This window comes from Alosa pseudoharengus, unplaced genomic scaffold (genome assembly GCF_046254945.1).
Source record: "Alosa pseudoharengus isolate Yale_2024_CS ecotype anadromous, Long Island Sound unplaced genomic scaffold, YU_APseudo_1.1 YU_APseudo_1.1_scf_15, whole genome shotgun sequence".
NCBI classification, from domain to species: Eukaryota; Metazoa; Chordata; class Actinopteri; order Clupeiformes; family Clupeidae; genus Alosa; species Alosa pseudoharengus.
Genome location: NW_027468620.1, coordinates 2,867,680 through 2,895,075, shown reverse-complemented (window position 1 = coordinate 2,895,075; position 27,396 = coordinate 2,867,680). Strand labels below are relative to the sequence as shown.

Sequence of the window (27,396 nt, the reverse complement as noted above, 5' to 3'; positions counted from 1 at the left end):
CACAGGGATGACAGGTTTGGCATTGTCAGTAAGTAAACTGAATATCACACACATATAAAACAGCGGTGGCATAACGTCACTACACACGCTGCATTGTGCATGAGCGAGAGCCTGTCTGTTACCAAGTGACGTGACAGAGCAACAACAAGAGCCAGATCAGATGAGACTGACTGAGGTAGCCTAACTTGCAAGTATGGAAGGCTCTACATTTATACAAATACAAATAAATAAAGTATGGGTACACGGATGATTTATCTGACAATGCAGAAAATACATGAACAGCAGTCTGCACGGTCTGCAGTGCGCCTATCAGCGACAACCACCACCACGTCGATTCATCCGTCAGAAGTTAGTTGTGATAACATTTGTGACCTAAGTAACGTCAAGTTTGAGGCGTGTTAAGAGTTGCTTTGAATCGATTATGCTTTTTGAAATATTTTCGTTAACGCTTTAGAATAACATGTGCTTATTAGGTATTAACAGTGCATAATAAGCAGTTAACAACTTTAATAACATTATCTAACTGTTAACATGCAGCTTCTAAGTGTTAATAAGCAGCCTTTTAAGTTACTTACAAGCATATTTGTTAACAGTTGTAAGTGTTAACAAGCAGCTTGTTAATGCTTGTTAATGGTGTATAAGACAAAGAGGTGGATAACTAATTTGACCTTTCTTACCTATTTGTAGTAAATTTTGCAGCCCCCCAATCTAAAGCGAGGACCATGTAGCCTATAGCTCCACAAGCCCGACCTTCTATCTCTACTGTATCTATCTATCTAGCTTGGTTTAGCTGTGAGAAATGCACCTTCAAAATTACTGCAGTTAAAAGGAATCGAACCCAGGTCTCCTGCGTCAAAGAGTGCCCCGCTACTGATTGAGTTACGTTCGTCTATTTTGGCAATGAAAACATTCATCTTGATTCTGTATACCGATAGGCTAATGTTCTATATCATACCAGCTATGCTTTTTACAAATATGTCTCTGATGGAAAAGTGGTGTTTAATTTCCATAATCTTTGTTCAGTGAATGCATAAAACAGTTTGTCAGCAGTCTAAAGATAATATGTTATGTTATTACGTCACATATTACCAACCACTTAATAGTCATTTCTGAGTCTGGAGAAAAACTGCAAAAATTTTACATTTTGACCCTTTCTTAAAGGGGACCTGGCAACTATTTCAACTTAATAGATAGATAGATAGATAGATACTTTATTGATCCCCAGGGGAAATTCAAGGTTCAATAAACCCGTTTAGAAATCATTTGGATGGTTAAAGGACCTATTCCGGTGAAAATGGTGACTTTTCCCACTCCCCCTAGCGTCCCCAGGGTGAAAACCAACCATCCAACATTGGGACTACCGTCCCTGTAAGAGAAGTGAGAAACAAGAAACTGGTTTTAAATCGCGTTTCTTATCTTGTAACATCCACATTGTTCTGCCGAACTTATGCTAACCGTTTCGCTAGCTTGTAAACAAATCCATGTGCTTTATGGTTACTTTTTTCCACAGTTTGAAATAGCATAGTGCACAACTTCTCCAGCAGAGGAGGAAATATAGCTAATCCTACCAAGGGGGGCTTTAAATATGTCATCTAGCATATGGTACAATCCTAGCTTGAAAATTGGGAAATCTTATTTTCTTGGGCACAAAGAGGCATTTTAACACTAGGCAACCACTATGAAGGAAAAGACCTCAAAACTTTCAATGATTTACAGGCAGAATTCCACTTGCAAAAAAAATTAAATACTGGCGATACATACAAATTCATAGTCTCTTACATTTTTTTAAATCTCCCATGGCTCCACTTAGTGCAGAGATTCCCTCCCTCATTATAGCGCGATATGGAATGGGTCACAAAGCATCTCTTTATTACTAAATGCTGCTACAGAAATATGGCACCGTGTCTTCATTAAAGAGAGTTTGGGACAGAGACCTTGAAATTACGTTAACAGATGAAGAATGGGCCGATATAATTTGCAACTTAAAGAAAATGGCACGTGATCTTCGCACTAGACTTACTCAGTTCTATATACTCCATAGAATGTACTAGACTCCCTCTAAACTGTACAAGCTTAAGCTCACTGCTAACGCAGGGTGCTGGAAGTGCTAACCCATATGTTGTGACACTGCCCAAACGTGCAAGTCTTCTGGTCATCAGTTCATGAGAACATTCAGAAAGTCGTGGGCCTAGGGGTTCCCTTTTGCAGTCGTTTATAACTATTAGGAGACCCATCAACACTGAAAGATGGTATTGCTTCAGTCGATGCAGAATGGGTCCAGACAGCCATGGGCTGACTTCCACTGTTGGTCCGACTGTTGGTCCCCATAATTGACAGATTGGTACAATGCCCTGACTACAGTTGCTGCATATGAACGAGTATCTTTCACCCTGCTGGATAGGTTAGATTGGTACTACTTTAAATGGCAAAACTTTCTTCAATATATTAAATGACCTTCAGTGATGAACTACAGGCTCAGCCCCCTCTTCCTACACAATACAAGAACTCTCTGGTTGTATTCTATTTTAATTATAGTGGATGTAATCCACTATATTGAAATCTCCTGGCTTCTTCTTCTTATAACCTTTTCTTTTTACCTTTTCAAAAATGAATGCGTCTCTAACCGCTTAACGTACAGACATGTTGAAATAACTGTTGTGTAGGCCTGGAATTGGACAAGAGAGTTATCCTTTCAGATTTTTTTAAATGTTTATACTTTTTGAGAAATAGGGGATTAAAAATGTTAAAAAGCGTATTTTTCTCTCTATGACATCACAGAGGGGGCTCATTTAGAAGGGTCGTAAAGTAATCAGGTGCGGGTCCACCTGCATACAATCTGGCGCTCCCTAAACTAGTCCTACACATCCTGTACTGTAATTAATCGCTTTTGAATCATACTGCTCAATTCTCTTTACGTTTACGTTCTTGGTGTCTGCTTTGTCCAACAAACTACGACTTAAACAGACGTTTTCCTACCACACCCAATGTAAGTTACAATTAATTTGTGTTTTTTTATTCGAATAGAGTATGTGAAGTCTGTTTTTAACGACTCGGCTAGACAAGCAAGCAAGCAAGCTGGCGTTGCCTGTCATTGATTAGCAACAAACTCGTAGCTGCTACGTATAGAGAGGACGTTAAGTTTAACTCTAGCTAGTTTGATAATATTGGTATTACGTCGAGTAAGTTCATAACTTGATTAAGCGATAACCGAGGATTCAGTAGGTAAGTTATATTACGTTAGCTAGACCTTGGGAATGTTTCTAGGTTCGCTGTTGTGTGCGGTGGTGCCGGTAGTGTTAGCAGCTAAGTAATAATTAGCTTCACACTCAAATTGTCAACCTTTCCTAGCGATAGCTGGCCTGCAGGGGGAAACAGCCTTCTATGGCAAACAGTCACTGGCTGAAATGTAGCCTTTGTTTTGAACTATGTTTGTATGAGTGGTAGGTTGTGGCGTAAAATGACTTGATTGTAGGCTTACCTGTTCAGTTGAACATATTTATCTAACGCCCCCCCCACCCCCTTCTATTTCTGGTTGGTGCCGCTTCACTCTGCTACTGAATGGTGGAGGATCAGGCTGACTGCAACTGCTATGGATGCTATACTGAATGGATGGCTGGAAAGCACAGCACATTTGAATTTCTAGATGAAGAAGAGTGAATAAATGCACTTGCTTTTTCAAACTGATAAGTTGTCAATGGTTATTTATGCAAGCTTGTGTAGCCTAAACCAGACATACCTAGGCCTAGGCAAATTGGGATGTAGAATCAATGTTGCAGTGCGACCGATTCAATGATTTAACAAAGTATTTGACAAAGTAATGTTAATTTAACATAGATTCAATAACTAATTAAAAAAAAAAAAAAAAAAAAAAAAAATGTATATACTTTTTTGATCCCGTGAGGGAAATTTGGTCTCTGCATTTAACCCAATCGGTGAATTAGTGAAACACAAACAGCACACACAGTGAACACACAGTGAGGTGAAGCACACACTAATCCCGGCGCAGTGAGCTGCCTGCTACAACAGCGGCGCTCGGGGAGCAGTGAGGGGTTAGGTGCCTTGCTCAAGGGCACTTCAGCCGCGGCCCACTGGTCGGGGATCGAACCGGCAACCCTCCGGTTAAAAGTCCAGAGTGCTAACCAGTGGGCCACGGCTGCCCACATTGTTATCTGGGTGCAGAATGAGCAGTCATCAACACCAACTGAAAGCCCCGTTTTGCAGGTAGCCTATTGCATTGCATACAATTAGGCTTTCTCTGAACTACATTTTCCAAAGGCCAGCTTTCGTGCTTGTGTCACAACTTCAAAACGGCTTGACGTACATGCTTCAAATTTGGTGTGAACATTTTTATGGACTCAATGATGTAGTCAAATGTGTTGCCAGATTACAAATGGCAAAAAAAGTATCGTACCAAAACCTCAAAATTATTGTTTTTTGAGAAAAATTATCGTACACGAAGAGGGATGTAACGGTATGACAATTTAACCTCACGGTTATAGTGACCAAAATGATCACGGTTTTCGGTATTATCACGGTATTTCTAAAAGTGTGTTCAATATGTTCAGAAAGCACTGATAGGCCTACACAAGCTGAAATAGTTTCAAAAAGTGTCCCGTTCACTTTTTTCTTCATGTTTAATTGGGTAGGTGCTTATAGCTTAACTTACCCTACTATAACTTGGAGTTTGCTATTTCTGTTATTTGGATGCAATGAGTGAGACCAAAGTAAGCGTTCAAAATATATTTTTAGGCCACTGTATTCTCCTCATAATGTGAGTGGAATGGATTTAATGTGGACGCGAACATAAAAAGACGCAGAGTGGCTACATGATACAGTGCACGTTTTGCGGTGAAAAAGTTCCGCCTTTTAAAATCAGGTGTAGCCTAATCCGAATCGTAGTTAAAACCATCAATTACACAACAGAATCAGTAGGGTACCAGTTTTGTTCCATTGTACCAGGCCTACTGTATGTCAAAAGCAGGCTCGGATGAAGCTGGGAAGGATTAAACACACGGTTTCCACACCGCTGTAATCAAGAGTGATAATCATGATATTTGAAATGAAAATGGTAATTATTATCGTCAACATTTTTATCGCGGTTTACCATTATACCGGTAATCGTTACATCCCTATACACGAACCAAACGCATAAAATATAGCTATTTTCCAACTATTTTATTTTCCAAATAATTTTACAGCCAATTTAAACAAGCTGTGTAATAAGCTCACACTAACTAGAGGAAGTCTGGCTACTTAACTTTTTTTTTGCTAAAGTGCAAAAGACCGACAGTCCACATTTTAAACTAGACCATAATTAAACAGACTCTGCCTTCCTCTTCGTCCCTCCACTGTCCTCACCTTCACTTTCTTAACTCATTTTTTTAGCACTTTACTGCTTCGTTTTGTTAAACTGATCTAAACTGAACTGTCTTCTTTGGCAAAACTGTAGTGTAGTGTTGACGTGCGGGCGACACCGTGTGGTGCCTGTGTGTGTGTGTGTGTGTGTGTGTGTGTAAGCCTATACATGCTTGCGTGCAGGCAGGTGAGCCTGCGAAATGATTCGGGGTCAGAGACGGTAAAGAAGCGGTAGCGGTATGTGTGTTTGGACAAACGACTGAAAACTCTGAAATTAGCGTACTTTATGGGATTTTTTTCATTATTGATCGCACATCGTACAAATTATCGTACAAATATGATAATTATCGTACATCTGGCAACACTGGTTTGTATGAACTCAAAGATTAAGTGATTCATTGTTTTTTTTCAGGAATCTCCCCACCAACATTAAGCCAGCAGCTTTCCATCCACTATTGTAATTCCTCTGTCATTACATTTCTAGTTTGCTATTACTGTTTGCTTTTGTTTAAAGTGCAACCGAAAACTATTCAGACCCTTTCAAGTTTTCCACATTTTATACTCATTTTGAAATGGTTTCAATTCGTTTTTTTTTTCTCATCAATCTACACACAATAAATCAGGTGTTTGGAGTGTTTTGTAAATTTATAAAAAATAATAGTATGAAATATTCCATTTACATAAGTATTCAGACCCTTTATTATGACACTTGCAATTGAGCTCTGGTGCATCCTACTTCTATCAATGGTCCTTGAGATGCTTCTACAACTTGATTAGAGTCCATCTGTACCTAAATTAATTCATTGGCCATTATTAGGACAGGCAGACATCTCTTTATATACAGTCTCACAGCCTTAGCCACCAAATGTATTTCATAAGAGGCAACTACGGAGAGTAGGCTACAAATTTGGAGGGAAAGTCTTTGATCCAGCACTATATTCCATGAATATAACTATAACTTGCATACACGACTTGAGACTTGACGCGCAACCACTGGTCACATTCAGATCGATAAATGCCATGTTTTGAAAGGAAATGGCTCAGTGCTGTCCTACGCCTGTTTTATGTTATGAAACCGAGCCGTTCGAAGCAGGAGGCCGTCAGTGGGAAAGTAGGCAGGGCTCAACCCCCTGCTCTGCCAAACCCAACGACGTGACGTGGTCCTCAATCCACGCTGCCAGCAGACGCGTGGGGGGGCGGGGGGTTCTTTGGAGGCTCACCCTACAGGTCCTGGTTGATTTCGGCCAGCCGGGTCGGGCTCGCTACCAGCAGCTACCTGGTTGATCCTGCCAGTAACATATGCTTGTCTCAAAGATTAAGCTATGCAGGTCTAAGTGCACACGGTCAGTACAGTGGAACTGTGAATGGCTCATTGAATCAATTATGGTTCCTTTAATCGCTCCCACCCGTACTTGGATAACTGTGGTAATTCCAGAGCTAATATATGTAAACGAGCGCTGACTGGCCCCCTTCACGGGGACTGTGGACAGAGGCAGACATCCCGGTTCCAGAAAGTAAAAGTCCTGCCATATATTCTTTCTACCTGTGCACTTAATACAGGTGATATCACTAATTATCTGATCTACCTGGCTGCTAATTAGGAAGAGCTGGTTTACTTAATGGTTGGATCAAATACTTGCCAGGACTTTTACTTTCTGAACCCGAGATGTCCACCTCTGGATGCGTGTATTTATCAGATCCAAAAACCCATCGGGGGCCTCATGCCCCCAGTTTGCTTTGGTGACTATACACAGAGACTTTCTAATGAGGAGACAAAGCACTCAAAAAATCCTCCATCGAAATGCATGGGGTTAGTTTGTCTACACATATCCCACCCCTTCCTCGCCAAATGTCGACATGTGTATACATTGAGCCAATCATGTGGTGTGATGTGACTACATTGAGCCAATTATGTGCTGTGTTGTGCAGACATCGTGCCAATCATGTGTTGTGAACTCACCGCTGGAGCACGGTTGGTGTCGTGAAGCCTTGCGCACGCGCATTTCTGCTGAATAGGATGCCCGACGAGTAAAAGCGTTGCAATATGGCCGCCGAGTGAAGGGACTTGCCTAAAATTTATATTTACTTAAAATTACCCATTACCGACACGGTGAGGCTACGCATATTCAAATCTTGGACCACTGACTGCAAAAAGATAACCTATCAAGATTTATGGATCTGCCTTGAGTCTATGCGGTCTTATAACCTCACGTGAATGGTTCTGTTGCATCTATGCAGAGCTAACCTACGCAAGTGGCACACAATTTACAGTGTGAGGAGGAGCAGCTTTATTTATTGACCAACTATACAGAGGTGAGGTCTGCTTCACTACCTCTGCTTCAGTAAGCATCTTCCCTTTTCCAGCTTCTAGCTATTCATCAAGTTATTATTAACGTTGCTCATCATTTTTATAACAAGACACTATGCTATAATGTTATTTTGTTGACTTTCAGATTAGTTGCTGCTGCACCAGGGAGGAAAGGCCTATTATGAGTTCTGTACATCACTGCTGGCAGGCATAGGTAAAATGAATGAAACATTGAGATATCTTAATATAACTTCCTATGTATTGCCATACCAAAGTCACATTTTGTGAGAAACTACACATAAAAACATTCAATTCCATCTTGCAAAAATAATCAAACATTTTCTCCAGATAACATTGTGATACCCATAGGTGGCCTGGCTCTTGGAGTATAAAAAGAAAATGCATACAAATTATATTGTACATACTTGTCTTTGTAGCATGACTTGAAAGGGTTGTGGTCCCCAAGTGATTCTGTGCTAAAAGGATTAGCCAATTGCAAGTTTCCAGAGCTGCCTGAGTGCCCATTATCATCCATGTTCTTCCCCACCTTCTTCCGTGCCTTTCGCTTCAGGACTTCAACATTTTCTTTCCACTCACTCTCCTTCCTGGTCTCCCAAAACCCTTTCTCTTCTACTTCAAATGGGTTATGATTTCGTGGAAGTGTAGCATACTTCTGAGGCATACAGTCCCTATTACTGTAGACAGAATCACTCCTCAGTGTTTCTGAAGACCCTTCTGCTTGATTTTGAAAGTGCCACTGAGATGAGACATTTCCTGTTGACAAAAGCCAGACCAAAGAGTGTTTGCATGAAACAGGGTAGTTTAACAGCAGAAGAGTTTGCCATATGCATCTACCTATCAGCAAGTTTAAACGCAGGAACTTCTCAGCAACTGAATTATGCTGTGCACATACTAAATACAAGGCCATTTGAGCAGTTGCTTGAGTAGCCAAAAAATAATCATAATAAACTCCTTACAACAAGTAAAGTAAACAAACCAAGAACAAAGAATTATGTAGGTAGTTTCACAACAGGGTTAGCACTTTTTTCAAAATAATTTCTGTTTTTCTGAAGGATACAAACTTCAGTATCATGGCACCTGGTCATTGATCAGTCTGCATTCTTCCAATACTATAGGTCATTTAGGATATCTTCTTCTATATCTACAGTATATTTACACCATCAGTATAAGGTTAAATATTTGTATAAAATTATCTTTGCATCACCTCTTCTTTTAACAGTCTGACATCCTGTGATCTCCTTCAGAGAATCAAGGTTATATATTCGAAACCATACATTCTCTTTCAGTCAAGTTCACTCAACGTTAATCAATGGGAACACATATACTACAGCAACTCATTGGCAAGGATTGGCATTCACACATGCGACTTGCCACCAGGTTGCAGCTCACACATAAAAAAATCATCATCATCAACTTTTTATTCCGGGGAAATTGACTGAGAATGAAGCTCTTTTAAAGCAATGCCCTGAGTTTACAAACAAAGTGAATGGAGTGGTGTGAATCATCAGCATACCCTTAACTCAGCACAATTATTTGAAATAATTTAAATAAATAACTAAATAAATAATAATAATAACTAGAAATGCAATTCCAAGGAATTACTAGTGCGTGAAAATGCTAAAGTTGTGATGTAAAATATCATGTATAGTTAAAACAGATAATACAGAGATGGTTACTACGGTGATGCTAGGATAGACATGGTGGTTGCATAGCTTAATAAAAGTTAATAGTTTAAAAGTAGACTGTTTAAAAGCTGAATGTAGATAGTTTAAAAGTTGTTGATAGACAGTAGATAGTTTAAAAGTTGTTGATAGACAGCTAGTTTAATAGATAGTTTAATGATAGTTTAAAAGTAGACCGTTTAAAAGTTGAAGGTAAATAGTTTAAAAGTTGTTGACAGACTGGAAGTTTAATGAATGTTGATATTCAAATAGTTTAATGGCTGTGTATAGGTAGATATTTGACGATAACTGAAAGTTGGAATGGCTCTAATGTTTGCTAGCAGTTATGCTAAGATTTTTAACTATGCTAACCATGCTACTTAGCTAATGTTTTATAGCAGTGCTAGCAATGTTAACCGGCTAACCATGCTACTTAGCTAACGTTTTCTAGCAGTTTAATGAATGTTGATATTCAAATAGTCTAATGGCTGTGTATAGGTAGATATTTGACGATAACTGAAAGTTGGAATGGCTCTAATGTTTGCTAGCAGTTATGCTAAGATTTTTAATTCTGCTAATTAGCTAATGTTTTATAGCAGTGCTAGCAATGCTAACATGTTAACGATGCTACTTAGCTAACTTAACTAACATTTTCTAGCAGTTTTGCTAAACATGTTAACTATGCTAGCAATGTTAGCATGCTAACTATGTTAACCATGTGACTTAGCTAATCAAGCTTATCATTTTTAGTAGTTATGCTAAAAATGCTAACTATCATGCTAACATGCTAACTATGCTAACCATGTTACTTAGCTAACCTAGCTAATCATTTTTAACAGTTTTGCTAAAAATGCTAACTAGCATGTTAACAATGTTAACCATGTTACTTAGCTAACCTAGCTAATCATTTTTAGCAGTTATGCTAACTATGCTAAATAGCATGTTAACTATGTTAACCATGTTACTTAGCTAACTTAGCTAATCATTTTTAGCAGTTTTGTTAAAAATGCTAACATCCTAGCATGCTAACTATGTTAACCATGTTACTTAGCTAACTTAGCTAATAATTTTTAGTAGTTATGCTAACTATGTTAACTATGCTAACCATGTTACTTAGCTAACCTAGCTAATACTTTTTAGCAGTTTTACTAAAAATGCTAACTTTGCTAACCATGCTAACTAGCTACAGTGGGTAGGAGTCATAGTTGATGAAAAGTGTTGACATAGTTGATGACAATATGTATATAGTTTAAAAGTTGAATGTAGATAGTTTAAAAGTTGTTGATAGACAGCTAGTTTAATAGATAGATAGTTTAATGATAGTTTAAAAGTAGACCGTTTAAAAGTTGAAAGTAGAAAGTTCAGTAGTTTAATGGGTTACATTGTTTAACAGTGGATTATTGTAGTGAGGACTTTTATTTTGAAACAGTTTTGGGCAGAGGAAACAGTTGAATAGGATGTGTAGTCTTAATTGACCCAGATTGTATGCTTAAAGCCTGAGGCTGCAGGTGGCCTGAACACCTGCCATAGGATTCTAATTGCTTAACGGCCGTATTATGATGTCACAATCGGCAATGTTGAGTCTATGGGGATTTTTAAAAAGTTTTTCTTTAATAGTTTAAAAAGTATAAAAGTTTCAAAGTTGAAAAGACATAGCAGCTTCGTCCGTTTGAATACCTACGTTACAAAGTTTGAATGAAGTTTCTAAGTTAAACTGTTCTAGAGAAATAGCGTACGGAAAAAGTGGTAAGCGGAATAATAATAATAAGAAATTGTTGCCTAGGAAGAACAGTACAATGCATTTTCATGCACTGTAATAATAATAATAATAATACAGACAATTCCTAATGGTGTTTTTGAACTCTCCAATCATTGTAACATGGGGTCAGGTGCTCTTGAACGTCCAGCCAGGCCTGCAGGCCTTAGAGCTCCGGAGGCATGGCTCAACTGTTGTTCAGTCAGCAGATCAGCAGTTTGGTGAACCTTCAAAAGCATGAGACCCTTCATCGCTAATGTGAAATCTTTCACATCACCATCCAAACCGGTCAGACACTTGTGAAGGCAGCTAGCATGAAAGCTCAGCAACAGCTTGCTAGACATTAGGAACAAGTTCCCACAAAGGCAAAACACCAGTGTCTTCAAGTCCCAAGAGATCTCTCTGACCAGACGCTGGATGGTCAGTCCTGAATCAGCAATTGTCACTGCAGCAATTGTCACTGCAATCTGTTATATTTTACACTTGCAAATTGTTTACTGTTAAATTAAACTATGATATTGTTGTTATTTGTATGTCACTTTGGATAAAAGTGTCTGCCAAATCCTATAGCCATAACTATATACTGTATATCTACCAAAGCTGACACCAAACCTACACCATTGGGTTACTGTCTTTCCCCATATATAAAACAAGAAACATTTGAAAGCAATAAGGCTAAAAACAGACTTTAAAAGGCAACAGTAGTATCAGGTTGTGTTGCTCACTGCACATTCATAAGAAGTGCGGTCTATATCCAGGGTAACGGGGAATATAAACTGGTGAATCATTCCTGGCTTTTATGACATGATTGCTCGTTAATAATACAGGGCAGTTTTGTTAGTTTTTGTCTTCCCCATAGATGCCCCATTAATTTCTCCAATAGTGGTAATATTTTTGCAGCAGCCAAAGCGCACCTCCATTAGCATTAAACTAAACCCATTTAGGTTCTAATGTTATCCTTCATCATACAATATTCTGTGTGACATTTAAGTAGCAGTATACTGCTGTTAAATAGGAGACTGATCGACTCCATGTTAATTACGTTATGACAGATTGCAGCACTAGTGCATTTCAAAAGTGTTCATCCTCCCTGAGAGTTATCATGATTTTCTAAATTGCAGAACATGCAAATATTTTACTTACACATGGATGGATGGGTGGATACATAGACAGATCCTTTAGTCATCCCCAAAGGGAAATGACCGTGTTTTAGCAGCAATTTAGATCACAACAGTTTTACACAACCACACAAGGTAACTATAAGAACACTGTGCAAACAAATATATAAACTGTCCTACTACATACAAATAAATAACATTAAAATAAAATTAAGATTAAGATGTACCTCTCTGTCTGCAAATTAAATATGAGCAATAAGCAGTGTGTCTGGCCATGCAGAAGACAAGTCTTTTTGTGTAGTATTACTGCAGTGGGCAGGAATTACTTCCTGTAGCGGCCCTTGTTACAGCAGAGTTGACTGAGTCTCCAACTGAACACACTCTGCTGTCTAACCAGTAGGTTGTGTGAGGAGGTGTGATGTGTTGTCCATTATGTTTAGCTGTTTGTGCAACATCCCTCTCCAAGCAACTCCAGGGGTTCTAAAGTAGTCCCTTCTTAATTAGCTACCTCATTGATGCTGCAACCCCAACAGATAGTTACAAATAATATTTAACTGGCAATAACAGACTAGTAGAACATACACATCATCGCTGCATACATTAAAGGACCTCAGCTTCCTCAAGAAGTAGAGTCTGCTCTGTCCATACCCGTAGTCAGTCTCTGAGTTACACTTCCAGTCCAGTCTGAATATTTTCCTACAACCCCAAAACAGAAAAAGTTGGGACGTTGTGCAAAATGCAAATAACTAAATGTGATTATATACAAGTCTTGTAAACCCATATTTAGCAGCAAAAAGGACACAGACAACATGTCTAATGTTGAAAATGAAAATGTGGACTATTTCATGGAAAATACATGTTCATTTTGAATTTGATGCCAGCAACATGTTTAAAAAAAAGTTGGGACGTTTACCACTGTACTGCTTCACCTCTTCATTTAACAAAATTCTGTAAATATTTAGGAACTGAGAAGAGTATTTACTAAAGTTTTGAGAATGAAATGTTGTCCCATTACTGCCCAATACACGATTTCAGTTGCTCAACAGTATGGGGTATTCTTAGTCATGTTTTTCATTCCATTATGCACCTAATTTGACAAATCTGGACTGCAGACAGGCCATTTTAGCATATGGACTCTTCCTCTATGGATAAATACTATTTAAATATATGCAGAATTCATTTTGCCATTGTTTTCCTAAAATATTCAAGGTCTTCCCCGGAATAGATATTGCCTGGATGGCAGTATATGTTGCTCAAAACCTGTATACATCTTTCAGAATTGATTGTGCTTTGCCAAATGTGCAAGATGCCCATGCTGTAGGCACTAATGCTCCTCCACACGGTCATAGATGTTGGGTTTCGAACTGAGCACTAAAACAAGTTGGATAGGTTGGATACATGGATAGGCCCTCTCCTCTTTAGCCCAGATGAGTCCATGATTGAGTCTACCCACTGGACCTTTTTCCATGTTACCTCAGTCCATTTTAAACAACCTCAGGCCCAGATAAGAGGGTGGTATTTTCTGTATCGTGTCTCAATACAAGTTTGGTTGTTAAAATTTTGGCTGCAGTTTTTGAATTGAGTATCAAACTGTGCACATAGACAATGGTTATCAGAGGTTGTCCTGAGCCCATACAAACAGGTCTGGAAACAGGTCTGGTGTTGATGCAGTGCCATCTGAGGTCCAGAAGACCACGACTATCCAATGTGTTTTTCAGCTCCTTCCTTTGTTCACAAAGATTTCTCTGGATTCTCTGAATGTTTTAATAATATCATGTCCTGTAGATAATGAACCCCCCAAATACTTCACAATTTCATCTTAAGAAGCATTAAAATGACATTGTCTCATCATTTGTGTACACAGGTTTACAGAGTCATGAATACCCCTACATCTTTACTTCTAAGAGACCCTGCCTCTCTGGGATACTCTTTTTCATACCCAATCATGTTGCCAGTTACCCTAATTAGTTGTGAAACATTCCGCCTTTTGTTTTCTTTATCATTACACACCTTTTCCACCATTTTCTTATCCCTGTCCCAACTTTTTTTGAAACATGTTGCTGGTATCAAATTCAAAATTAACATATATTTTCCATGAAATAGTCAAATTTGTCATTTTCAACATTTGATATGCTGTCTGTGTCCTTTTTGCAAGTAAATATGAGTTTAAGAGATTTGCAGATTATTACATTGTTTTTATTCACATTTTACACAGCGTCCCAACTTTTTCTGTTTTGGGGTTGTAATTAGATTTGTTTTTTATTGCAACCATTTATGCCCTACCATATTTTAAGGCTAAGGAAGAGCTCACTTGCAAAATACACTGGCTTATTTAAATACATTTTGATAAATCATAATTTTATTCAGGTAATTTGAGGTAACAAAATGCCTAGAAACAGATAGCATATGTCGATTTTCAGACACGCCTTAAATGAACATGCACATATTTTGTGCTTAGACAGTTAAAATAAAGCCCCTTACCTTGACTTGACTTAATCACTTAATAAACAAGAGTTTTAAGACGTCTCACCAAGACAAATTTGCTTAAGGCACTGGCAGCCAAATTTGCTTGTGTTCAGCTTGTTTAGTTCTTTTGGTGTCGTTTGCTCTGATGGCTGCAAATAAAATTGCACTAGAAACAGCAGACTGGTAAACATATTCGACATTCTCGCTTCCTCAAGAAGTATACTGTAGTCTGCGCTTTCCCTTCCTGTAGACAGCCTCAGTATTGCACTTCCAGTCCAGGTTATCGAGGTGTACACCCAGGTATTCGTAGACACACAAACTGTTGTGATGTACAATGCTTCTTTTTTTGATTCCATGTTTCTACCACATTGTCTTGCAACCTTTTGGCATGTGGCAGTGTCATTTTCAGTCAGAACAAACATATTGGTCAAGAGAAATTCAATATTTGCCAGGGGTATGAATAATTTTGTTCTCAACTGTATAGATGTCATTGAAAATCTGTTATATTTTACACCTGCATAAATGATGAAATTGCAATTACCATTTATTTTGCACAAACAAGTCTCTACTCAAATTGCTTGTTAAGAACAAGACAACATTTGTGAATGCCAGAATCTTTGTGGAAACTGTGTAAGTGGGTTTTAAGAACACATTTCTTCGTAAGAACTGTTGGTGAATGATGATCCATTGTGCCTGTATGTGAGTGTATGTGTGTACAAACTGCACTGCCAATGTATCTGTATCTACATGTGTATGTGAATGAACATGCAGGGTTTCCCGCAGCACTTTGCAGTCAAGGCGGCCGCCTTGGCAAAACACGCCTGCCGCCTTAACTACGTCGTCAAAAAAAAAGTAGTCCACCGTGTTACTCTGTCCTGTTTTCTCCCTTTCATTCCAGACCAACGCCAGTCTCCCTTCTCCGCAGAACGCATTAAAAAAATAACAAATGTGTCATGAGTCGAAAAATAATCAGTTATTATAATCTACATATGTGATATGCCTCTGAATCAGAGCTAGTGAGTGGAGCTGAGCGGTGCAAATACTGTATCCCGCTCCTCGCTCAGGTGGCTGTTTATAGGCCGCTCCTCCGCTCAAATTCGCGTCAGGTCGCTCCGCTCAATTTCGCTCCCTGCTCCACTGATAAATCATCCTGCTCCAGTGAAATCACTCCATGCTCGCTCCAATTTAAAAGAGGGAGAAATAATCTACAGGCCGAATTGTCACCTTAAACAGAAAACTTAAATCCCAAAGAACTAAGAGCAACGGCAATATATTTCACTCAGAACATTTATTTTAAAAGATAGTGCAACACCGATAGTGCAACAACAAACAAGCTTGGCAAAGTTAATACTCATAAACCTAAAACTAAAGGAATCAGTGGGATTAATTGCCTAAAGAATACAGGCTTAGCATCCAAGTTTTACTTTAACCTTCTACCTCTCATTGAAACTGTATCACCACATGGTTATTTTCGCTCTACATTGTTAGTATCTAGTTGTTTTGTAGGAATAGTACACGTGTATGACTTATCAGTTTCCTTTCTAACAGTAGCGTAGCCAGACATGTTCAAATTGGTGGGCACAGAAAAAACGGGTGAGCAAAGCGAATTTGATTGAACATAAGAGAAAGGCCTAGATGAGATACACCATACAAGCATTAATCATAGGCATGTTATATTTATGACATAAAAGAGGAATTTATTGAACGCATTTGATCACAGCTGACAAATTACGCAGAAACCTTTTCAACTGGAGCAAAACTTCTGTGCTTCTGTGCGTCACATTAAACACAATTGAGACAATAGATGGACCATATTGGACAACTGCAAAGCCTTATAATAGGCATGTTACATTAATGATATAAAAAGTGGAACTTATAGAACAAAAATGACAAATTACAGTGGGCAGTGCTTCGACTTGGCCAGCTTCACTCGCGGTCCGCGCGTGGGATCACGCGGTATCACGCGACTTTAATTTGTATTTTTCTAGTGAGACGCTGCAACAACCCAAACAACCGGTAGATGGCTCAAGTGAGCAGGGTGTCTCGTAAAAATTAATGGATCCTGGAAAACCCTACACAGACTTCACTACAGACTTTAGCAGACTGGTTTAGAAATAATGTAATAGCCAGAAATATACCTGCCCTGCTCTAATAAAGAAATATTTGGTTAACTGCGAATGAATCCCGTTTGCAGCCGTAGAAGAAACGCAGGACAAATTAAACATTCTGGTTTTCTCCGAGTGCAACGATGATAGATAGACATCATTTGGACAAAATATAGAGCATATTAACCTCCGTTGCTCAGCCAAATGCCTTCCTGTTACGTCCTGTTATCACGGAGTTACGTGATAAACGATTTTTGATGGTCACAAGTTTACTTCATTAGCGATTTATTTATTTTTATTATTAAAGAGTGTTTTTCATTTAAAGGTTTGACTTTGTGCTTATTCAGTAGAGCATTTAGTGATCTTACCAATCCCAGACGTTCACATTGCATGTTTGTTTGTAATGGATGCAACCGCGAGATAGGCTACGCGTTTGACGGCAATGAGTTGTTAACAGACATGAACCAATATACCATGAATATAGCCCAGCAGCAATCTAGGGACTGTTCTTTATTTATTGAAGGGGCCACTGGAGGAATTTTGAGTGCTTCAGTTGCAAGTTGCATGACCCTCTCTTGCCTGCTAGAAATTGTTCAATGACCCTCCAAAAAAGACATGACCCTCCCCTGCCAATTGTCGCTGTCTTCCGCCCGCGCCACAGCCACACACTCTGATAACGTTCTTAAATCAATCTTTCCAGTGAGCTTGCATGCTACCAGTCCTTCCATTTCAAATGTGTTGCGCCTGTTTGCACAATTTCACAAATAATCATATGTGATTAATAATATGACAAATAATCCCTGTGTACGGGGACCAAAACAATGCATGCCAACTTTTTCCGTATTTATCACGTATTTTAACTTTCCCCCGCTGTCTTGCCGTTTTAATGTTTTCCTGTAGAATATCCCATATTTTAATACTCTCATAACAGCCCTGCCATCGGGCCTGTCTCTGTGTTGCCCTGTTGCTACCCCTTGCCCTTCCAACGAAACAGATGTCTTCAAATCATCGTTTTCCTTGCTTGAAGGCGAACTTAGAGTGATGTTAACCAATTTAAGTTTAATGGCGTGATTGTCCTGAGAGCACGATTCATTGGCGCTTGCATGTTCGGCCTTATGTCTACGTGCGCACCTGAGGCTACTCAGCTACAAGAGAAAGAATTTCCCCTGTTTGTATGTTCACTGCAAGTTGGCCTACCATAACTTACCAACTCTGCACTGTAGACCCTAACTGGCTATTTATATTTTTCTGTGAAATAAGCAAATGTATTTGTTCAACATTATGAAGCAGAATTACGCATAGGCTACTTGGAACAATACATTTGACAAAGGACAGATGTATGTTGCTAGTGACAAAACTTTCAGTGTTTTACGATGTCTTTGTCATGGGGAAGTGTTTTTCCCCATGCATTTATTCTAGGTTACTGCCGTGAGAGAAGCGGGTTCTGTGTTTCGTTCATGTCAGTGACTGACGCGAGAGAAGCGGGGTCTGTGTTGTGTTGCGTTAATTTATTTTCATTGGGCATACCGTGCCGTGCCGTGCCGTCCACAGCTCTTCAGTTCTGACAAAGCCAAAATTACTCCTTTTGAAACAATGAGTGCAGGAAGCGCGTTTGTATGGTTATATTGCTTGACGGGGGGGGGGGGGGGGGATCCCAAGCAGCTTTCAGCCATAAGGCTACTTTGAGAACATTTCCTAATTCACCCGACACTAATATTCAAAATGTTGAAAACTATTTCGGCATAGCCTATAAGCAGTTTAATTAAATGTAATGTTAGTTGTAAACAAACGGGCTACTTGGTGAAGCTTGGCCTCACAGATGCGCTCGTGCCTTAGATGGCAAGAAAAATCTTCACGATATAGGCTAGGCCTATTAACTGACCACCCGATTCACGTTGACTGACCCAACAAATCACACCTTCCCACCAGCTGTGACAGCTTAAAAGAAGTCGAGAGGACTCCTTACTCACAGACCTATTCACAAACCGGTTTTGTGGCATTTCGCCTGTTTTGAAATCCTATGCGGCTACAGGAGCTTCCAATCGTGAGGAAGCAATTTTGCATTGTAGGCATAACTAACATGCAATAACGCCACCAACAACAACCAAAACTAGGCTACTCATTGTCAACATGTAAATTAAATGTAACATTATTGTGAATCAAATTAAAATGTTCTCTTTTGCAAACGTAGGAATAGTAACAGATTAATTTAATAATGTTAATAATACTACATCAATCCGTGCAGCGCTAGTTTGAAGTGTCAGACAGACTTGACTTAATGTTTTTAGCATGTGAGTGCCTATTTATCTAGGCCTAATCACACACACAAGTAGCGTTTGTTGAATCACGTCATCCTAGACTAATTTTCCTACCTGCTTATTGTACCTAGCCTGCCCAGCCAACATTTGCTAGGTCATTAAGTGTTAACTGTGGGCCTACTTTTGTAAAAGCATTTAATGATAATACTGTCCTAATCAAGGTTTGAAGAGCATTAAAGAGCTTTTTCTTAGCTTTTAAACAATGTTAGCCACTAGCTGCTGTGATAAACGGTTTGCGAGAAAAGTAACTTTAATTTAATCATATTATTATACAGTTCTGCGCCCATCTCCCTACCCATTCATCTCGGTGGAATGCTTTGCGAACTCTTCCCATATACAAACAATACATACAATCATATCAGAATAAACAGACCTTACCGAACACAAAGGTGTAAAGCATCCCCCTGTACAGATAGCAATTCCAGAGTAATCCGGTTTTGAATTTGCAGCAAATTTCTACATGCATGTCTCCAACTTTGGGCTTTAAATTTCATAGCAGGCCCAATAAAACATAAATGTTAAATACAGCCTAGATATCTGTAAATATTAAAATCAGATGATTTACAGTTCTATGTAATATGTCATGTTTCATATTTTTGTCATGTTTCATACAGTGATGCAGGTCTACTGCTGTGAATAGGCTAAATACAACTTTGATCATTTTGATGTATAGTTAACTTTGGCCCCTGCCAAACATGCCCAACTGAAGGCCAAGTGGCCTTGCCCCTAAAATTATGAAATTCCAAGCCTGGTCCTAATGTAATGTTAAGACAACTTTTCATTTATGGTTCATCAAGCTCACTCATAAACACTCGTCGCATCTAGGCTAGGCTACAGGTAGCGATATGAATTCTGGTGACCATTCAACCAGTCAAGGATTTGTTGTGAAATATTTAAATTTTGGGAAGTTTACGTAGCTTAGGCTAAACTATATGTTTATTTTGTCCCCCATGCCTGTTTTATTCGTCCCGGCCAGGAGGAATAAATTAAACATTGTGCACGTTCCACTTTTGCTTAAAGAATTCCTGAACGGTTTTGTTCAGAGCTGAAAGTGCAACTGTATTTGACAAAAGGCAGGTGTAAGTTATTGACAAAATATTAACTTTCGGTGTGGTCTCTTTGTAAATTACGTGTAATTAAAACGGGTTTTGATCCCAGTTGTCGCCTATAGGCTAGTGCATGGTGTCCTATATCCAAGGGGAATATTCTCACCCCTATGTACAGTATTGCCACTCTGGTTCGAGGGACAAGGGGTAGGCTAGGGCAGTGTTTTTCAACCTTTTTTGTGCCACGGCACACTTTTGACACTTAAAATGTCCCACGGCACACTAACATCCTGTGTGAAGAAAAAATAAACATACCATAGCCTAAAATTTCAAATAATACACGGATATGGCCTTATTATGGCTTCTATGCTAGACCTGCTCAATAAAACAAGCTCCCTCTGTTTCATTTGTAGGTGACTATATCTAATTTAATTGTTGTTATGAACTGAATATGTGATGATTCTGTGAATACTGGATATGGGGCCCCCGTTGTACAATGCCTGCATACCACAAATAGTGCAATCATACAATCAATGAGAGCATGTGGTTACAAATTCTTTGATGCAACAGTTGCTTTTCTGGACCAGTGAGTGACATTTGGGTAATTTTCTGCGGCACACCTGATGATCTCTCACGGCACACTAGTGTGCCCCGGCACAGTGGTTGAAAAACACTGGGCTAGGGGAAGGGGAAGAATAACAAATGGGATTGAGCCTTAGGGTCTGTAGCATTATGAATGTAACGTTATGATTAGATTAAGGTTAGTCTTTTGGTGTTTCATTCCTGTTTCATACAAAAGTATTTTAAGCATTTAGTTGAGAGGTGTTTGTTGATTTTGGATTACTTTGTTATAGCTCTTTACCAGCTGAGACAAAAAAAGCAGGTCAAATTATTTTAACAGCTACAAAAATAGATGGCCATAGATAGCCATATAGTATAATAAAATATATTTTAATGTCCCCATGATGGAATTTGTTTTAGCTCAGCATAACCCATTGATAGACAACTTAGATTTAATATGTTTGTTTATTTGTATTTGCATTTTATTCAAATACAAAGACATTTTACAGTATGTGAGAGTATGGTCTTTGTCCTTCAATTGATGAGTATGGTGTTTGGTGCATGGTTTTCCTAATGTATTTGTGCTAATTTAACATCTTGAGCCTGTTTCTATTTATCTGGATGTTTTGCCTCATGCCACCCTTGAATTAATCAGTGACCCACTAGGGCCACCCTTGTGGGTCTAGAATCGCCACTGTACTAGGCTATTTGTTTTGCCTTACTCTTGATTCATTTAGGCTAGGCCTTTTCATTCAGTTATTCATCATCTTCCGTCCTTATGTGGCGCACGCATTCTCAGACCTGTCACCTGCCACTCATCGTAAGGGAGGAGTTTGGAATCATTCCCGCGTTACAATCATCAGCCAATCAAGGTGGTCACTTCAGTCAAGCTCGTGCATGAGTAATAACGTCATCCATAGCAACGAAGACTCACTCACTCTTAGTCAAAGATTCTAGAGCACTCAGCTCCAGAATCTGTTCAGGAGTTGTCATTTTACCTTACTAAGAGTAGGCCTAGGTCTGAAAGGCTTTGTGAATAACTTAATAAGAGAAACTCCTAGCTAAAATCTTTTATTGCTATTTAGGAGTGGCCTACTCCTAGTGGTAAGATAAAAGGCTTTGTGAATATGGCCCCTGGTGTCTAACCCAATGCATAGCCCATTTACACAAAATAATGGTCGAATATTAGGCTACTGATGATCATTGTTATTTAAGAACATGCAGTGTGCGTAGGGCACCAAAAACATCTTGCTCGTAAAAAATCATTATACCGCACATTGTGGCGGGTCTGTTATTTAACCTACTTACTGTAGGCTGCGCAAACCACAGGCCTTTATTTTGGGCAAGCCTGCATTCGAGGCAGGCCTTCTGTTGAAGAATTTTATATAAAGCCTGTGCTAACAGTAATCCTCCTGCCCCGATACCACAGCTGTGGATAGTGTGGAATGTTCAAGTAATAACACAATCCAATGTGTGTCTCAATTGTCCCCCGCTGACCACCTCACACATTTCTCTAGATTTTGCAACGACCTTACATGACACAATGCCATAAAATGCCAGTTTTTAGGGCACAGAATAATGTTTGTAATGATACCAGTTAGGCCTACGTTCAACAGTAACATAAGTGTAATGAGCTATTCATTGTCGAAGGTGCATGGTGAAGTGAAATTCTTATTTTGGAAAACAAACATTTGCCGATATCATTGGATAGGGGATAGGCCTACTTGTTTATTTTTTACGTAGCCTACAATGGCCAGTTCAGACAAAGCCGAAATTACTCATTTTGAAACATTTGTATGGTTATATTGCTTGACTTAAATCCCAGAGAGTAGGCTACCGCACCCCACAGTGATGGGCCTAGCGGTCTTACGCGTTCAGTGTGGGGTATAAACAAGCTGAGAATTTAGCGGTGTCACGTCTGCCTGTCACAGACGTGGGGAGCTGAAGCTTGGGATACAGTTACTAGAGTAACAGTATTTTATTTTACTTCTTATGGAATCATTTTTTTTTCACTTTTATAAAGGCTTTGTTTGAATGCTGTTGGAACAAATAGTAGTTGATTATAAAGGCAACTTTCTGTGTGTTCTGGACTGCAGGTAACTTGTTAAGCCAGTGGTTCTCAAACTTTTTCTTTCATTCCCCACTTTGATCAAGGGGGCATTGACTGATGATAGTGGCGATAACGTGTTATCCCGAGGCCTTTGTAAGTCAGCATCTCCGACGTCTACCCTATTAAAAATATAAGTTTTCGATGTCCCAAACGAAGAGCCATACTTTATTGTTTTAACAATCTCTATGCTACTCACCAAAATGTAGGCATGGGAACATGATGAAGTATCCAACTGTCGTGTGTTAAATTATTGTGATTACGAGCCAGTGGTTTTCAAACATTATGCGTGACTTGGACATCTAACGAAATGCAACAGACTCGTATCGTCCTCGCATTCGCAAAATGAGGACATACAGACTGCTCAGATAACAGGTGTACCTCCAGTTATGCACGGTTTTAGTCAAGTCATTTAAATGTGCTGGTGAAACAGTTGTGTACTCTATTGTTATTTATCCCTATTCACCTACGCCGTCAATTCTGTGGTGCAGTGCGTTAAGGCCGGCTGATGACAGCCGCCGTTACGCAGCAGTTATCAGTCCCCTGTCCAAGAGTTCGAATCTGGGTTAAGCCCATATTTTGAGAAATGCTGAATAGACCACAACCAATTTCAATTCTTCAACACGGTCACCGTTAGACTAGAGGGGAGAAAGAATGGGAAAAGATCTGGGCACAGTTCTTCCAGAGCTTCGTGCCAAGTAATAAGCGTTGAGTCGAGATGTTTGTGTGAATGAAACGAAGCGTATAGGCCATAGTGTGACATGCGTAAACCAATGGTGTAGAGATGACGCCACAGGGTTTTATTTAAGAGAGCCTACGTTTGTATGTAGGCAATTTATATTCACAATACTTAGGCCTACTAAAATAAATAGTATTTTATTTGTATTGGTTGTTTAGAGTAAAAAAAAATAGGTCGGTCTTAACGCAAGTTTACAACCGGCAAGTCAGGCAAGTGACGGGGTCGGTCGGGTTACGGCAAACGAAAATATTTTTAAGGATGGCCTGGCAGTGTTTTTTTGCGCGTCTGCAGAAGTCAGCCAAATATGAATGTAATTCTGCGGCATAAACCAGATGTATTTGTTTATTGTACAGAAAAATAAAAATGACATGTCAAGCAGTCAATTGACTACATTGCAGTCAAGAAGTAGGGCAAATTAATTTACGAAACCAAAACATGGGTCATAGTTGTCTAAGCCTCTATTGCGTAGCCTGTTAAAAACGTCGCCAGATAGTATTAAATCGGCAACAACATTGTTTTCTGCAGAAGCCTACCCAAGGCTACAGATTAATTCTGAACAGTTATTTATCTACTGGCTCAATTATCACACAAGACACTGTTTTGATTTGCGTAGTTGCGTTACCCCCAACACTGACAATAATGTAGACAGCAAATTTCGATTTTGATTTTCATTACCACCGTGTAGTCAAGCCTTAAGCCATACCCAAGTAGCCTAAATCGAGGTAATGTTATGCATGATTTATTTTGTTATTGAGTTCGTAGGCTGGGATTACTCTCGGCAACAATTATGTTTAATGGTAGCCTCCTTATTTTTCAGAAGGGGCGGCAGGCAGAGCGATGTACAGTGGCTGAAAGTGGTACTAAAGCTTCACGCCTCGTAATGCGCGACTGAAGTGGTCATTTGAAAGCAATGCCCACTGTATGTGTAAAGAGCTAAATTACGGTACCTAGATTGTCGTAGACATTAATGTGATTTATACCAGTTATCACTGTAGGACAACTGAAACAACACGAAATAAACAGGGCTGTTGCTATTAGGCTAGGAACAGTATAGCTACATGAACATATTATCTTTAATGTCGTATATGTTATATATAGCTTAGTTGGCTTGTGCATGAATATGACTTCCGTCAGTCTACAGTCTTTTAGCCCATCTTTACCATGATAACCCTTCCAAGATAGAACCCTTTCGACGCTCTACTTTCAGAAACCAACCACCACTCATGCCATTGATGTTGAATTTTGGCTGATGGCTGACGGAAACTGATCAATCTGACCAACAATTAACGTCGATTTGACACTATTTGCTGTCCGGGTTTGCAAATCATTCATTTAGAAAATGTAAGTTGTGCAATTTGTTATTATAATCACAGCACGGCCTTACTATGTTATCATTACATTATCACAATGAATAAGTCATCATAATCATCATCGTCAGCATGGCATGCTCCACCACTGATTTCTTATCATGTACTAGGCTCAACTAGGCTCTACACTCCACCACCTGCACACTGTCCCTCTGCTCTGTATGCTTGCTTACATCTCCTTGTTCAAACTCAACAAACAAATGTTGCTGACATATGCTAGCCTACTATTTTATTTTTGCACAATTGTCACTACAGGCACCCGCCGCAATTTCGTGTCGGCTACTTCAATTAGATGCGCTCACAGAATCCTGGCTCTGAGCCAAATTGGGAGGGGTGGGGCCTGACGTGAGCTGTTATTGGATCAGTCCAATGGGCCGCTGATTGTCCTTCCTTTGGGCCGATCGTTGGCCAAAATAATTAAATTATATAAAAAGCCTATTCTATTGGCCCAAAAGGTACATCGGCCCACCAGGAAAATGCCCAGTATGCCAGATGGCCAGTCCGCCCCTGCCTGTCTCCCTGTGTGTGCATGAGTATCTGTATTCATGTGTGTACATAAGTGTGTATGTGGGTTTATGTGTGTGTGCATGTGTAAATGAAAAAGGTCTGCATAATAGAAACTGATTCAGTGAGCATAGTATCCAACCTGATATTAAAATGTGTCAGCTGCAGCATATCAAATTTGGTAAAATTGGCACATTGCATGATATTCTGAAAATAATTGAGTATGGCTATGTCAGGCTAGAGCATCTGAAGACTGTGATATAGCATGTCAAATGTCATTTACTTTGAACATCACAAGATATTGGCAAAACATTGTTTTTGGCTCCTCAATTTTGATTGGCCACTGGTGGCCATTTTGTTGAGTGATCAAATGAGCAAATGTGATCCCCAGGGATCAAAAGTTTCAATTCCTCATCAATCTCATGTCAACATAGTTTCTAGCTAGCGTTAGTGGCTGTCGTATTAAATACAGTGATATTAGTAGATTATTTCATTATTAGTTCCAGTTAATACATTTTAAAGGATTAAAAAAACAATACGTATTATTGGCAAAAAGTTATAACATTACTGCTTCAGAAACTGTATTACATTTTCAGCTTTATTACCTAAAAATGGCCACAATTATTAAGTTATTTTAAGTCATTGATTACATTATTGGTTGGTATACCACTGCTTGGTTGAATTTTCTATTGTGATGCATTGTTTAGAACGTCAATTATTTTATGTTAACTGCACAGCTATGAAGTACCTCCAGTTTTTTTGGCCGTATCACACTTGTATATTAATTCGCCAAACAGCTTTTGAATTTTATGCTGCCAAAAAATGGAATGATTTACATGCGCTGAAACTGGAAACTTTGGTTTCCTTGGAATGTTTTAGAAACCTTATTACCAGTGTTGTGCAGACTGTTTGTATGTGTGAACTATGATTGTTGGTTTATATTGTTGTTGTATATTGTGTATGTAATCAGGGCGTCATTGGAAAAGAGAGCTTTCTCTCAACTGACCCCCCTGAATAAATAAAGGTGAAGAAGTTTTATGAGATTGTCAAGTCAAGTCAAGTCAAGTCAGATTTTTTTATAAAGCGCATTTAACATGCACATAGTGCAATCCAAAGCGCTCCACAAACAAGACACATAACAACAAGACAAAAGATGCCGGATGGAGCGGCGTAGTCGCCAGCGTACCAATGACATCAAGACAAGACAAATACATTTAAAAAATAACAAATACAAAAAATGCCGGACGGAGCGGCGTAGTCGCCAGCGTACCCGTGACACCAAGACATACAACAAAACAAATAAAAAAAAGAAAATATATTTTAAAAGGGGAAAAAGTGATGTTAAAATTAGTCCAATTTCCAAACCAGCTGAAAATGTCCAAGGGCAATGATGATCCGTGAAAACTGCGCTGTGAGAGACAGAGCTGAGTCTTTACAACCGATGCAATGCCAACAAAGTTCTTTAGCAACTGACCAACCCGGTGAATTCACTGGCAGTCTGGAGATAACGTTAACGTTAGAAGCTAGGCCTGGTAGACTGCAGTCTGGAGATGATGGAAGCACAGTCCAAAGTACTGAGCGATCGTGTAGATCCGCAATTAGGTGGACTTAACAACGACTTTGTTGCTCCGTGAGAATGCAGCTCTTCACCGTTAACGTTAGTTTCCAGTTGGCAAGGCAGCTCGCAGGTCAGCAACAGCTCGGCGGGCACAGTAGATCTTTCGCAGAGTAGAGCCTAGGTCCGGCTGTCCCGAGAGATCCACTCGACCAGACAGTGAAGTGCACTGTTCACGGACGGATGGAAGGATGTCAGAGGCCCAGTTAGTCTGCAGTTGGCATGGCAGCTCGCAGGTCAGCAACAGCTCGGCGGCCACGGCAGATCTTTCGCAGAGTAGCCTAGGTCCAGCTGTCCCGAGAGATCCCCTCGACCAGACAGTGAAGTGCTGCACCGCTCACGGATAGAT

General features: G+C 39.4%; 1 protein-coding gene across 2 annotated transcripts in view; it reads right to left on the bottom strand.

Moving 5' to 3' along the window:
• Positions 1–27,396, bottom strand: part of rab11fip2 (RAB11 family interacting protein 2 (class I)) — a 114,806-nt gene that overhangs the window by 37,791 nt on the left and 49,619 nt on the right. For both annotated transcript variants that reach the window (XM_076285267.1, XM_076285266.1), the window contains one exon: positions 8,089–8,437. In XM_076285267.1, the coding sequence (XP_076141382.1) occupies positions 8,089–8,437 (349 nt within the window). The remainder of the gene's footprint in view (positions 1–8,088; positions 8,438–27,396) is intronic.